General features: G+C 35.6%; 2 protein-coding genes across 2 annotated transcripts, besides 2 other annotated features; one reads left to right on the forward strand and one right to left on the reverse strand.

Annotated features, from left to right (window-relative positions):
• Positions 1 to 5,248: 5,248 nt before the first annotated feature.
• On the forward strand, positions 5,249 to 6,412 carry TVAGG3_0897780 (protein serine/threonine kinase protein; the record flags this gene model as incomplete). The annotated part of the gene is made up of 1 exon (XM_001302220.1): positions 5,249 to 6,412. One exon carries the CDS (start codon positions 5,249 to 5,251, stop codon positions 6,410 to 6,412), a length of 1,164 nt encoding a protein of 387 aa, XP_001302221.1.
• A 132-nt stretch (positions 6,413 to 6,544) lies between these two features.
• Positions 6,545 to 13,051, reverse strand: TVAGG3_0897790 (ubiquitinyl hydrolase protein; the record flags this gene model as incomplete). The annotated part of the gene is made up of 1 exon (XM_001302219.1): positions 6,545 to 13,051. One exon carries the CDS (start codon positions 13,049 to 13,051, stop codon positions 6,545 to 6,547), a length of 6,507 nt encoding a protein of 2,168 aa, XP_001302220.1.
• A 544-nt stretch (positions 13,052 to 13,595) lies between these two features.
• Positions 13,596 to 14,248: a mobile genetic element.
• Positions 14,249 to 15,147: part of a mobile genetic element that runs on past the window's edge.

Below are 15,147 nucleotides of genomic sequence, written 5' to 3' on the forward strand. Positions count from 1 at the left end.
AAGGGAAGGGTGTTTTGTGTGCGTATGAGTTGGGTTGGTTGCTTGGGAAAGGATGGGATGAGAGGGGTGTGGAAGGGAAGGGTGTTTTGTGTGCGTATGAGTTGGGTGGTTGCCTTGGGAAAGGATGGGATGAGAGGGGTGTGGAAGGGAAGGGTGTTTTGGTGTGCGTATGAGTTGGGTGGTTGCCTTGGGAAAGGATGGGATGAGAGGGGTGTGGAAGGGAAGGGTGTTTTGTGTGCGTATGAGTTGGGTGGTTGCCTTGGGAAAGGATGGGATGAGAGGGGTGTGGAAGGGAAGGGGTTTTTGTGCGTATGAGTTGGGTGGTTGCCTTGGGAAAGGATGGGATGAGAGGGGTGTGGAAGGGAAGGGTGTTTTGTGTGCGTATGAGTTGGGTGGTTGCCTTTGGAAAAGGATGGGATGAGAGGGGTGTGGAAGGGAAGGGTGTTTTGTGTGCGTATGAGTTGGGTGGTTGCCTTTGGAAAGGATGGGATGAGAGGGGTGTGGAAGGGAAGGGTGTTTTGTGTGCGTATGAGTTGGGTGGTTGCCTTGGGAAAGGATGGATGAGAGGGTGTGGAAGGGAAGGGTGTTTTGTGTGCGTATGAGTTTGGGTGGTTTGCCTTGGGAAAGGATGGGATGAGAGGGGTGTGGAAGGGAAGGGTGTTTTGTGTGCGTATGAGTTGGGTGGTTGCCTTGGGAAAGGATGGGATGAGAGGGGTGTGGAAGGGAAGGGTGTTTGTGTGCGTATGAGTTGGGTGGTTGCCTTGGGAAAGGATGGGATGAGAGGGTGTGGAAGGGAAGGGTGTTTTTGTGTGCGTATGAGTTGGGTGGTTGCCTTGGGAAAGGATGGGATGAGAGGGTGTGGAAGGGAAGGGTGTTTTGTGTGCGTATGAGTTGGGTGGTTGCCTTGGGAAAGGATGGGATGAGAGGGTGTGGAAGGGAAGGGTGTTTTGTGTGCGTATGAGTTGGGTGGTTGCCTTGGGAAAGGATGGGATGAGAGGGTGTGGAAGGGAAAGGGTGTTTTGTGTGCGTATGAGTTGGGTGGTTGCCTTGGGAAAGGATGGGATGAGAGGGGTGTGGAAGGGTAAGGGTGTTTGTGTGCGTATGAGTTGGTGGTTGCCTTGGGAAAGGATGGATGAGAGGGGTGTGGAAGGGAAGGGTGTTTTGTGTGCGTATGAGTTGGGTGGTTGCCTTGGGAAAGGATGGGATGAGAGGGTGTGGAAGGGAAGGGTGTTTTGTGTGCGTATGAGTTGGGTGGTTGCCTTGGGAAAGGATGGGATGAGAGGGGTGTGGAAGGGAAGGGTGTTTTGTGTGCGTATGAGTTGGGTGGTTGCCTTGGAAAGGATGGGATGAGAGAGGGTGTGGAAGGGAAGGTGTTTTTGTGTGCGTATGAGTTGGGTGGTTGCCTTGGGAAAGGATGGGATGAGAGGGGTGTGGAAGGGAAGGGTGTTTTTGTGTGCGTATGAGTTGGGTGGGCCTTTGGGAAAGGATGGGATGAGAGGGTGTGGAAGGGAAGGGTTTTGTGTGCGTATGAGTTGGGTGGTTGCCTTGGAAAGGATGGGATGAGAGGGGTGTGGAAGGGAAGGGTGTTTTGTGCGTATGAGTGTGGTGGTTGCCTTGGGAAAGGATGGGATGAGAGGGGTGTGGAAGGGAAGGGTGTTTTTTGTGGCGTATGAGTTGGGTGGTTGCCTTGGAAAGGATGGGATGAAGAGGGGTGTGGAAGGGAAGGGTGTTTTTGTGTGCGTATGAGTTGGGTGGTTGCCTTGGGAAAGGATGGGATTGAGAGGGTGTGTGAAGGGAAGGGTGTTTTGGTGCGTATGAGTTGGGGGTGGTTGCCTTGGGAAAGGATGGGATGAGAGGGGTGTGGAAGGGAAGGGTGTTTGTGTGCGTATGAGTTGGGTGGTTGCCTTGGAAAGGATGGGATGAGAGGTGTGGTGAAGGGAAGGGTGTTTGTGGTGCGTATGAGTTGGGTGGTTGCCTTGGGAAAGGATGGGATTGAGAGGGTGTGGAAGGGAAGGGTGTTTTGTGTGCGTATGAGTTGGGTGGTTGCCTTGGGAAAGGATGGGATGAGAGGTGTGTGGAAGGGAAGGGTGTTTTTGTGTGCGTATGAGTTGGGTGGTTGCCTTGGGAAAGGATGGGATGAGAGGGGTGTGGAAGGAAGGGTGTTTTGTGTGCGTATGAGTTGGGTGGTTGCCTTGGGAAAGGATGGATGAGAGGGGTGTGGAAGGGAAGGGTGTTTTGTGTGCGTATGAGTTGGGTGGTTGCCTTGGGAAAGGATGGGATGAGAGGGGTGTGGGAAGGGAAGGGGGTTTTGTGTGCGTATGAGTTGGGTGGTTGCCTTGGGAAAGGATGGGATGAGAGGGGTGTGGAAGGGAAGGGTGTTTTGTGTGCGTATGAGTTGGGTGGTTGCCTTGGGAAAGGATGGGATGAGAGGGGTGTGGAAGGAGGTGTTTTGTGTGCGTATGAGTTGGGTGGTTGCCTTGGGAAAGGATGGGATGAGAGGGTGTGGAAGGGAAGGGTGTTTTGTGTGCGTATGAGTTGGGTGGTTGCCTTGGGAAAGGATGGGATGAGAGGGGTGTGGAAGGAAGGTGTGTTTTGTGTGCGTATGAGTTGGGTGGTTGCCTTGGGAAAGGATGGGATGAGAGGGGTGTGGAAGGGAAGGGTGTTTTGTGTGCGTATGAGTTGGGTGGTTGCCTTGGGAAAGGATGGGATGAGAGGGGTGTGGAAGGGAAGGGTGTTTGTGTGCGTATGAGTTTGGGTGGTTGCCTTGGGAAAAGGATGGGATGAGAGAGGGTGTGGAAGGGAAGGGTGTTTTGTGTGCGTATGAGTTGGGTGGTTGCCTTGGGAAAGGATGGGATGAGAGGGGTGTGGAAGGGAAGGGTGTTTTTGTGTGCGTATGAGTTGGGTGGTTGCCTTGGGAAAAGGATGGGATGAGAGGGTGTGGAAGGGAAGGGTGTTTTGTGTGCGTATGAGTTGGGTGGTTGCCTTGGGAAAGGATGGGATGAGAGGGGTGTGGAAGGGAAGGGTGTTTTGTGTGCGTATGAGTTGGGTGGTTGCCTTGGGAAAGGATGGGATGAGAGGGGTGTGGAAGGGAAGGGTGTTTTGTGTGCGTATGAGTTGGTGGTTGCCTTGGGAAAGGATGGGATGAGAGGGGTGTGGAAGGGAAGGGTGTTTTGTGTGCGTATGAGTTGGGTGGTTGCCTTCTATTTATATGAGTTCAAAACTGGTGGCTTAAGTGTGTGTTGATGTTTGTGTTTTGAGGAACTGACACTTAGGTAATTTACTTTCTGGTTTTAAACCTAATCAATTCTGTTTTATATTGCCTATACAAATTTATCTGCAGAATTGATTATAATTTTGTTTTTCTAACAACTTATGATACATTATCAAATTAATTGTTTATAGATAACCTTACTCTGATTTGAAAAAAAAAACAATTTGAAAATAAAAAATCATCCTCATTATAAAAGTTAATTATTAATTAAAATTATTTCTACAATTTGTGCACAGTATTTCATTTAAACTTTGTACATTTCTGATTTCAATTTTATACATTTTGATTGGAACATTCACAGCTCAAATCTAGATGACAGTTACTACATTTATGCGAATATAGTACGTCTCCATTCATCTATTTACTTGTTGTTGTTGAAATACAGACATTATTTTTTACTATCTTAAAATAAGAATTTTGTTACGGTATTAATATTTTTAACAACAATGATGACATTACATCAACTATTAAATGAGGTTTTATCAAGTATGAAATCAAAAATTAGATGTTTTATATGATTAAAAACGAGTTTATTTGACGATATGACTAATTATACATTACTTTTATTTTCCAAATGTTTTTTGAAATTGATTTTTTCAAGAGAAAAAATAAATTTTTGATTTTCATTTTTGAATTTTTGAATTTTTTTTTGGAAATTTTGAGTTGATCAATTAAGCAGAATGAGTTATGGGAATGCTTTATATATCTCATAAGGTGATGAATTAAAGATGAATCTTACTAAATTATTTTAAATCACAAATATCATCCTCATTATCATTTGTTCCAAAAAGAATAGTACTAAGCATTGATAAATCATGATCTATATTAGTAAATTACTTGAATGAAAAGAGTAAAAGTAATATATTAGATTTAAACGAAAACCTGTTTCATATTAATATCCTAGTCGAGCGATGAGATTTTATTTGTATTTGTTAGTATTTAGTAGACATTCTAATCTTGAATTTTATATTTCACTGTAAATTAATAATTAATGGGATTTATTGCTTGGATTTCTGATTAATTTGATTAAAGTACCTCCGCATGTATCTTAAGTAATATCGCATCTTGAGGAATTACAAGATTTACAAGAGACTTCTTGTGATTTTTGAATAATTGATAAGAACTTTTATTTACGAAAAATGGTTTATTGAATATAATATATTTCTGTATTGACTCATTATCATTATACTATTTTCAGTCAAATCCTGGAAAGTTAATATTCAAATCTCTTATTTAGCTGAGAAATTGGATATTATATAATAAACCATAATCTTGTAAGCTCGAAATGTTATAGTTACATTTAAAAGCTCTAATAATACTTCAATTTGAAATTCAGAATATGAATATTGATTTTTACTTATATTTGAAATCACGTTTGATATTTAAATCATAATTTGATGATTAACTGACAAAAATTATGGTAATTAAAACATAATTCACAAATCTTTTTATTCTTTTAATAACTTTTCAAAATAAGATCATGTCATTCATATCCGTAGCCTACTGATTCTAGATATCCTATTTATTTGAAAATCTATTGTTGGGAAGTCTCACGAATGTACCTTTGATTTTGGTCCAACATTGAATTAAACCGGTTTGTTGATTCAATTTTGTGATCCATTCAAAGCATCAAATTTAGAATAAGAAAGAATTCGAAAATAGTGCAACTTTTGAGACGGAGCTTCGCTCCGTCTCAAAAGTTACACTATTTTTTTAAAACCTATCGTTAATTTTGTTAGTTTTAAGAGGCAAAATTCCAATGTTAAAAATATTAATATGTAAATCAGAAATTTGACCGGATTTTGCTAACAATAATGCAAAATAAAAAAATCTTCTGAAATTATTGTTCATTTAATTTTTATCATATAATTGATCCAACCATTGATTTGGTGATATACTATTAACCGAGAAAAAAATTCAATTGATATTTTTGAAGATATTCGTCACAATAATTGTTAAAGCGTCACAAAAAAATAAATGGAGAGTTTGCCTCTAGTAAATTATAATATTCTTGAAGGTGTTGCTTCTGGGGCGTTTGCAAAAGTTTATTTTGGGCAGCATAAGCAAACAGATGCAAAAGTTGCAATTAAAAAAATAGATAAACGAGCCAATAATAGCGATGGTAAGCAATTGCTTCGAATTCAGCGCGAAATTGAGCTAATGGAAAGGGCAAGGCATCCATTAATATCAGATCTATATGAGGTCATTGAAACAGAAGATTATATTTACATTATTATGGAATGCGCACCAAATGGAACTCTTTTTACTCGTTTAAATGACTCCGGTCCTCTAGGCGAAGACCAATCATCTAATTTATTTGCGCAAATTTTGGTTGTAATGAATTTCCTTCATAATCAATGCAAAATTGCTCATAGAGATATCAAAGCAGAAAACATTTTATTTGACAAAAATCAAAATATCAGAATCATCGATTTTGGCCTAGGTAATACGCCCATAAACGATTCAAATTTGATGAATACTCAATGCGGCTCGCCAGCATATGCTGCTCCGGAAATGATTCTCGGTCATGAGTATACATTTTCATGTGATATATGGAGCTGTGGTATTGTACTTTATGCAATGGTATGTGGATATCTTCCTTTTGAAGACTCTTCTTTATCTCGATTAGCACAAAAAATAGTTTTTAAGGATATAGAATATCCCAGTAAACTATCTCCTAATTGTATTGACCTCCTAAAAAGATTATTAACTAAAAATCCATTGCAAAGGATTACTTTGGAAGAAGCAATGAATCACCCTTGGGTAATTTCCAATGTAAGATATATCGAAAAGAAGCTCATGGACTTCAAATATGACTTCGAGTTAATTGGAAATTTAATGACTGCAATGGGATCTTCAATCGAAGATGCTCAAAAAGATTTAGAATCACATATTACAAACCAAGGAACAACTCTTTTAACAATTTTAAAGAGGGAGTATATGAATTCAAATCTTGGTTCACTAGCAATGAAGGTTTCATTTGGTGATTTAAGGAAGAATACTTCTCCAAATGCGTTGCCAAAACTAAATGTTCAAGATAAAATCAAACATGAAAGGAGGAAAAGTGTTCATTATAACATTTGCACTTCACCGCTATATAATAGTCTCAAAAGAAAACTTCCAGGAGCTATTGTTAAATAAGCATTTATATTTGTGTATTGTATGTTAAAAAAAATGAACTGTATGGAAATCATAAACTAGCAACTTTTTTTGAATAACATATCTTATGATATTTAAAATTGATCATATTTTATAAAAAACATAATAATAAATTTATGATTTAATAATAGATAAAATAATTGAAGAAGCAGATTGCATTCCATTTTTTTCCAGTTGGGCAGCTTTTCCTCTAATCTCAATTTCTTCACTTTTAGTAGTTTCAACCGGAATTTTATTAATTTCTAAAACAGTCTCAGCAATAAAATCTTCATCCAATGAAGACAAAACGTATCTAATCATATTTTCTCTGAAATTAGATAGTTGTAGCATTGTTAAGCTCTCTTTCATCATATAATAAGCAGACATTATTATCTTGGAAGGGAAAACTGATGATAAAATATTGCCTAAAACATTCAAACCTTTATCTGTGTTCCAAAACATTGTGCGGTTTGCGTAATTAACTAAAATGTCAAGAATGTCATGGTCTTTTACTCGTGACAACTCTTGTGTCAGTATTGCAAGAGAGTATTCTTGGGACTGTTGTAGTGTGCAAAATGTCACGATTAACGACGCAGCAGCAGGGCAGTTGCAAATAGGGGTGTGATGAGAAACTAATCTTTCAAAAATATCCATCTGATTTTGATCAGAATAAAGAAAACTTTCCGCTAAAAAGTACCATGATTCCAAGTATTCAAATGTATCTTTGTCCGAATACAAGGAGAATAAGCTATTGATCGAAAATCCGACATCATTATACTTTGCAATTAATCTTTCGTTTAGAAATCCAATAATAAACTTCGTTTCCCCATTATGAGCTTTCAAATACGTTTTGTTGAAATTCGCAAGATGATTCATAACAGAAACTCTGTTTTGTTCTGTTTCTTTTAAGAGAAGCTGCCAGGCCCTTTGATATGTGCCATAATTCTCAAATATATCACAAGAGCTGACATCGAAAGTTAACAAGTAATTGACAACCTGATTAAAAGATTTAATATTTGCTTTGATATAGGCCTCATATCTATTTTGGTCAAAGAGGATGCTCGATATGATATTTAGATTTGTTGGATGACTAATGATAAATTCGGCAGCATCTTTTGTTAAAAATCTTGCGCAGACTTCTTGGAATAAGTTACTTTTGTATAATGTCTTAATTTCTGATGTTGGAGTCAAATCCAAAACCATCTTTAGCCATGTCTTCACATCCCTGTTAAAAGTGTTGAAACAGCTCAAAGAAGAAATGAGCTTAGAATAGCTTGCATCTGAGAAGAATCTGTCAATCATCAATGGATAAATTGTATCGTGCAAAAGCTGAATTCCAGCCAATTGGCTTCTGTTAGGATATTGCGGAGCATCTCTTAAGAGGTAAACAGATTCAACAATAATTGATGAAATTGGAATCAAAAAGTTTACCATGTTGGAATCCAAAACTATCTTTGAGAAGATACTGAAAAAGTCTGGTGCACTTTCTTCTACTTCTCCTTCTTTTGATATTGTTCCCATCAATCTTTCTCCTTTTGATTGCTTCACGCATTTTCCAATTGTCTCGACAAATGATGTCAAGAGTTTGACAATTGACTCTTCCCCCTTCTTCAAATCGTATATTTTTAGGATGATTTGCCTACCCAAATCTCTCGTTTGGCTTGAATTGTTAACAAGAAGCAACTCAATCAAAGTCATCGAATCAAATGTGGGTGAGATATCAATATTGATGAGATTCAGTGCAGCAAGCAATTTCTGGGCAAAAAGTTTATTTTTCTCTTTCAAAACTTTGATTAATTGGTTATATAAACCATGTCTATCATCAGAATCTAACTGGTACAAAATGAATAACCCTGTGAGACTTTGCATGTCATATGATGATAAGTTGATATTCTCCATTGCTTGTATAGCAGGTAAGAAACCAATTAAACTCTGTATATTTTTGTAGTTACACATAATTTTGAACAAAGTATCAACTGGAGGCATTGTTTTCATCAAAGGAATTACATTCGAAAGATCACTGAGTTCGTAAAACTTCTTAGTATTTGAAGCATAGTTAGGTAAATCATTTTCCAGGAATTTGTCTACTGTTTTTTGCAGCTCTGGGTTTAAAAGTTTCCTTACCAAATAAAAGAATTCTGAGAAAATGCTTGAATTACTTAAAATAGTGTTTGGATTTTGTAATATTAAGATTATTTTATGGCGCATCTTTTCCTTTTCTCTTGAGATTAAAGCTGCTTTTTCGAAAATTTTTATCATAAATTGTCTGGATTGTGCATTAATATTGACAAGTATTAGAGGATCCATGTCCATGACTTTGTCAGCAACTGATTGAATGTTCAGCAAATTCATGCAAATAAATGGGAGATCTTGGCTATCCTTTCCGGCTTCAATGAGATTCAACGTGTAATTAATAAGAAATCCCCCATCAGTATCGTACCTAGCTGCTGTTTTAGCTAGTTCGCAGAATTCTATTGATTGGGAGACTCCTCTTACTAGAGAACTGTTCATATCTCTTCTTAATTTTTCGAAAAGTACTTCGTTGAATTCTTTTTTGATTTTAAGCACAGCATCATACTTCTTGTACCACAAAATATATGCATTTGAGGATTTGGGAATTGATCCTTTCCTATAGCTCTGGGTTCTCTCATCAAAGAACTCAAATGAGGATATTCCACCAGCTGTTTCTTCAAATACGTCTCCTTCGAATTCTTTGACAATTTCGTCGTTTAAAGAATACCATTTGTTATCTTTTTTGACATAGGAAAAATAGTGTCCGCTCTCTGTGGTGCCCATATGGACTTGAATTCCAATCAAGTCATAAATTGAGTTTTGTTTTGTAATTGTCATTGGGCCGATGTCAAGAAAGTCAGAGAACTCATATCTCGAGTTTATCTTCTCTCTCGTCATCTTCTCGACATTGTATTCAAATCTCTTCAGCTGAACAATGAGATAAGTTGGCTGTTCCTTGATGAAGTGGTAGCATTTTGCATCTATTTTGCCTTGATCAGACATGTATTTGTCTTTACCTGTGAACAAAGATGGTTGAAGATATGTTCTTATACTTTCTTGGATGTTAGCGTGGTTATTAACATCGAAATTCAATGTTTCGAATGTTTCATCCCTTTCCGCAACAAACTCTTCTTCCATTGTAACAAATTTGGATGTGGAAACTCCTCTAAACAATTCTAATGTTCCTGGTATATCTTCTAACCTCGAAAACAGAAGAGATAAGAATTCTGAGGCATCTTGTTGAACAGAAGCTGAGACTTTTTCACCTCCCCAATCTGTCCATAAATTGAAGAAATAGAAGGGATTAATAACTTTCTCAGGGAAATATTTCATTTTGCAAATTAAATATTGGAACTCTGCTTGCCAGCTCTTTTCTTCAAACTTTTTAGATAAAATCAAGTCAACGAATTCGTCAATCTGGCAAAGTTGTTGTAATGTTGAATTCATATAACAGGTAGCACCTAAATTTTTCAAGCCTCTGAATCCAGTTTTATCAACTGGAACAGGAGTTGGCCCTCTCAATATTTTGTTTGATGTCGAGAGGAATTTTAAGATGTTAGATCCGATTTCAGGATTCTTGCCTATTGACATGATCAAAATGTTGAAAATGTGGCTGTTAGGCTCATAGTAGGTCACGCCATTGAACACAATTTCAGAGACAATAAAGTTAGCGATTTCCTCTAAGTTTTGTGGTTCTTTTGTCTTGACTAAAATTTCGAAAAGCCAGAAAAAGCTTTTTGTAAATTCTGCTGCAGGTGGTTTGAATTTCAATTGCTCGAAAAACTTTTCTTCCCTGTTGAGTGAGTATTTCTCAAACAAAAGAGTTTCTGATGTTTTGTAGAGTTCTTCAACATTTTCGCGGCAAACAGAAATTAAAACCTCAAAGTATTCCGTGCAATATTCATTGTCACTTTTCACCAATAATTTTGACAAGTAATTTATTTTATCGGGTATTAGATTGAGAAGATCCGAAATTGTCATTCTGACTTCAACATTTTCGTCGAATATTGCTAGAATTGTCAGTTTCCAAACCTGTTCTGTTGTTACCTTAAATCCGTGATCCAAATATATTTTGATTATTGATAAATACAAGTTTTTATGGCCGTCTTCATTAGAAAGGCATCTCTCAACAATTTTTTCAAGCGAGTTTTGGATAAACTCGATTTTGTTGTTTTTGGCGCAGTGTAAAATAACTTCTAGTGCGAATTGCATGTTTTCTTCTGTCATAGTATTGTCAAAAACGATGTCAACCATATTTTTGATACAAAACGCATTTGAAATTGCTGATAAATTCAGTAAATAAACAAAATAGTTTTCATTAACAAAACTGGTGTCGAAATCAAAAGATTTTGGCAAATCTAAATTGAGCAAAACAGTTAAAGCAGGTTTTGAAGTTTTCTCTTCCTTCAACTTTTGTAAAATCTTATCATAAAATAAAGCAATTTTAGGAAGCGGATTTATCTCAGATTTCAACGTTCCAAAATAGCCACTTATATTTATTGTTATATTGCTTTTCACGATAAAGTTATCATCTAAACTTTCGTTGTTGTATTTGAGAGATATTTGAGCTGTTTTGAGTTTTTCTTTTAGGAATTTTTTGATATCTCTTGCTGAAGAATTCTTTGGTATCCTGAATGACTCATTCAATAGTCCATTGAATGTAACATTTACGAAGTAACTCTCCGGAATGAATTTTGCTGTTTTTGACAAAAAACTTGTATTCTTCTTTGTTACATAAGCCAAAGTCTCGAGAGCTCCATTTTCATTTATATTCTCTATGACTTTTTGGATGAAAAATTCCATATTCTCTTCATTTTTCATGCAAAACTTGTAAATGTACTTTGCCAAGCTTTTTCCGCCTGTTTTAAAGAGAGATTTCCATACCAAATCGATTGAATTCAGCTCGGAAATTGTAATGTATGGATTCCTGTTGTATTTGAAATCCATCAGCTTTGGATTGAGTGCCTCAAAAGAAGACTTGAATAAATCAAATATTTTTTCTGACATTTCATCGAAATCTGAAATAGTTTCCATGAGGTGTTTGATCAAACCAGATGAAATTTTCCTATTTACAACCAAAAACATGAAGTCTGATATTATTTGGGAGTTCGTTTCATCATTTATTAGCGAGTTTTTTGTTAGTTTAAGTAAGCTGTTGAACTCCTCATTGTTGATCTCTGACATTGCCCTTAGAGTTTTCGTCATCAGTTGGGAAAACTGCAAGATTGACTTATCATCAATTGTCAGAACGACTGTGTCGAAGACTTCTTTGGCTGTGTAGGGATCTATTGAAGAAATAGTTGTCTGGAGGAGAGGGAGAGCGAGATCCAAGTCCTTTGACTCGTGTAGGGAGTTAAGGCACCATCTTTGCACGGATTCTGCGCTAGTCGGTGCATAACGACAAATGATGTCAATGATTATTTTTCTTTTGTCACCTTTTTTGAATTTATCAAAGAAAATATCGAAAACATCTTTCTTTGTCTGGCTGTGTGCACCTCTACTCTGTTCGATGAGAATCATCAACCCGATTTCTGTTTCAGACTGTGCTGTTCTGATAAGAAATTCTTGAAGCTGAAGTGGCTTTAGTCTGCAAACAACTTTGTTTATAGAGTTGATGTAATTTGATTGTACGACTTGATTCTCTTTTGCGGCTACTTGACAGAAATCAAGGATCTCTTTAACGTCAAGGCATCCATAGTTGACCATTTTTGACATCAACTTGCAAAATTGGTCAACTAATGAATGGTGAAGTGAAGTCATATTTTGAGAAATAAATTTTTCTTCCTGAAGAATCTTGCAGAGAGATTCAGCATATTTAGGATGATCTGAAAGTTCTTTATTAATGAATGAAATAGCTGCATATTGCTTAGAAACAATGCCGGAAGAAAAGATAATATTGTTAATTGTAACTGAAATTGAGAGTAATGGCTGAATAGAATCTGAAAGACTAGATATATTTAGTATTATATCAAAATCTTGTTCGAATTTTTGCTCGTTCAGTGATCGTATTTCTGAAATTGATAATTTTTGACATGATGCGATGAAACTTGGTAATAATGGTTCAATAATATGGATATCTTCAAAAATCTGATGGTATCTTTGCATAATTTGAATGATTCTTAATAATATGTTTGCGATATAAATATCAATTGTAGCTTCGCAAAGTTGATTTACGCGTTGTACAAAGTTTTCCGATTTAAATATTTCAATGCAATTTATGTAATACTTGAAATTTGTTTCGATTTCACCAAGAAAACTATAATGCCTTACCATGAAGAACGGAATCCGGCAATTTTCAAAAATAATCATCATCGCATCGATATATTTTTGATTTTCACGAGATAATTGAGATGGAAATAGTTTGCTAAGTGGGATTAAAATTTGATCAAATTGTGGAGGATTCTCAATCGGAGCTATATTGTATTTAGATATCTTTTCTATTAGTTTTGGAGCAAACTCGTTTATGAAATATAAAGTATTTTCGTCAGTAGGTTGAGATGATTTTGAATTTTTCTTGGTTTCAGAAACATAGACTGATATTTTCTTGATATGCTTAGATTCTATCTTTCTTGCATCTATCAGATTCAATATTTCATCACACCATGCTGAAATATTAGGAATTTCATTCATTCAAAAAACTAAAATTATAAAAAAATTTCACCGAAAAAAAAAATCACAGGAGAAAATCGGATCTAGATAAAACAAAATATTTTGAGGAAATCATAATAAATCAAAAGAACATACAGATCGGAACTGAGCTCTGAAAAAAAAAAGAATGAAAAAGGTTTTCTTTCAAAAAAATTCAGAAAAATCTAAATTCATAGCTCTGAATTTGGTACTTCGAATGGTAGAAAGAGAATAGCCATATAAAAGTATATCTTATTTCAAAGAATAAACAAAAAAATGTCCAAAATTTTGAATAAAATTGTTATAGACCGAAAATAGATTTTTTCGGTTTTCTCTTCAAATAATTGAAAGAATGATATTATTATAGGTTTATTATATTATATAGCATATAATCATGCTATAGCCGAAAATTATAAGTTTTTAGAAGATTGAATATAACACAAATAAATTTGAATGTAAGTTAAATTGCTTGTTGTTTTTAATAGCTCTTTAATGAGAAATCCAATATTGCAAAATTCAAATTGAATGATTGAAAGAACAGAAAAAGGGGGCGGCGACAAATTTGCCCAGCCAGTAAAGTATTCAATTTTTTTTTGCATTTTTTTAAAGCTTCTTAACTTAAATCATGGAATGTCTCAAAGACAAAAGTAGCATACAGCATGTAAAGCTAAAGAAAGATAATTATAATTAATACCTTAATTTTTAATATTACGCATTTTTAGGTGCAAAATTTAAAAACATTCTAATACAATAGAGCAGTTTCCAAAAGTAGCATACAGCATGTAAAGCTAAAGAAAGATAATCATAATTAATACCTTAATTTTTAATATTACGCATTTTTAGGTGCAAAATTTAAAAACATTCTAATACAATAGAGCAGTTTCCAAAAGTAGCATACAGCATGCAAAGCTAAAGAAAGATAATCATAATTAATACCTTTAAAGTTTAAAATCTTGATTTTTTTAAAATCAAATATTTATAACTTTAATACATACAGCTTAAACCTTATACTTGTTTTCTCTTGTGAGAAAGCAATCTTACAAAGCTAGCAATCCTAAAAAATAAAGAATTAAAATTTAATAATTTAATCTAACAAAATTTCTCTCTTTATCCTTTTGCACTCTTTATATGCAACTCAAATCCATCATATAATATTCCTATAATACTCTTGCCTCAAACAATGACGAACAAACTGCTATTAGTTAGTATACATATCATGAGTACTGTGGCACTGCATTCCACCATAACCAATACTTGTGAATTTGACACTTTACAAAACCGTTAACATATATTTTACAACACAAACGACAACACTAACTTAACATTAAATATTTACAAAGCCGCCAACCACTTCACTTCACTAACGTTTTCACAAACGACTTCACTACTGTAAAAATAAACGTTCTCACTTACAAAAGTATTGCAGCGCTTCCCATTGCTGTGCTTCACATAACAGCTCATAATCTTCTGACTCACTTTCTTCTTCATATAGGTCAAAATCACTGTCAAAATAAATGTTAGTAAGTTTTGACAAAGCTAATGAAACACGTTTACCGTTTGTATCGTATGCTTGTATAAACTTTCCATTATGTTTGTAGTCATAAACGCTCAAACTAACTTTACCCTTTCTCCCTCGTATCTGATAGAATGTATTTTCACGAGGAACGAAGAACAAATTCTTGAACTCATGACCGTTGTAGTTTGTTATCTCAATAGTTTTCGTCATTTACATCCAAATAAAATAAAAATAAAATAAAAAATAAAATAAAAAAATAAATGATATCACCACTCCCACACGTATGAAAACATAGCGCAAAAATAAATTTAGGTGAAGTGGTGAGATCTCACCTGTTTTTTCACCTCTTTTTTCACCCTGTTGAATTCATTGTTTTATAACTCACTTCCTTGGTTTCTTTTTAGTTGCTTTCTTCACGTCTGTCTCCAACTTGACTGTCTTTCTTCTTCGTCCGTAATGATACCAGTTACTTCCACCAGTCAATGGGTCAAATGGTCGTTCATAAGGGTTTCCATACATTCCATAAGGTCCGTATGGATAAACTACTAGTGGAGGAAGAGTTCCATCGACTCTATTTAAATGC

This window comes from Trichomonas vaginalis, chromosome VI, assembly GCF_026262505.1.
Source record: "Trichomonas vaginalis G3 chromosome VI, whole genome shotgun sequence".
Lineage (NCBI taxonomy): Eukaryota > Parabasalia > Trichomonadida > Trichomonadidae > Trichomonas > Trichomonas vaginalis.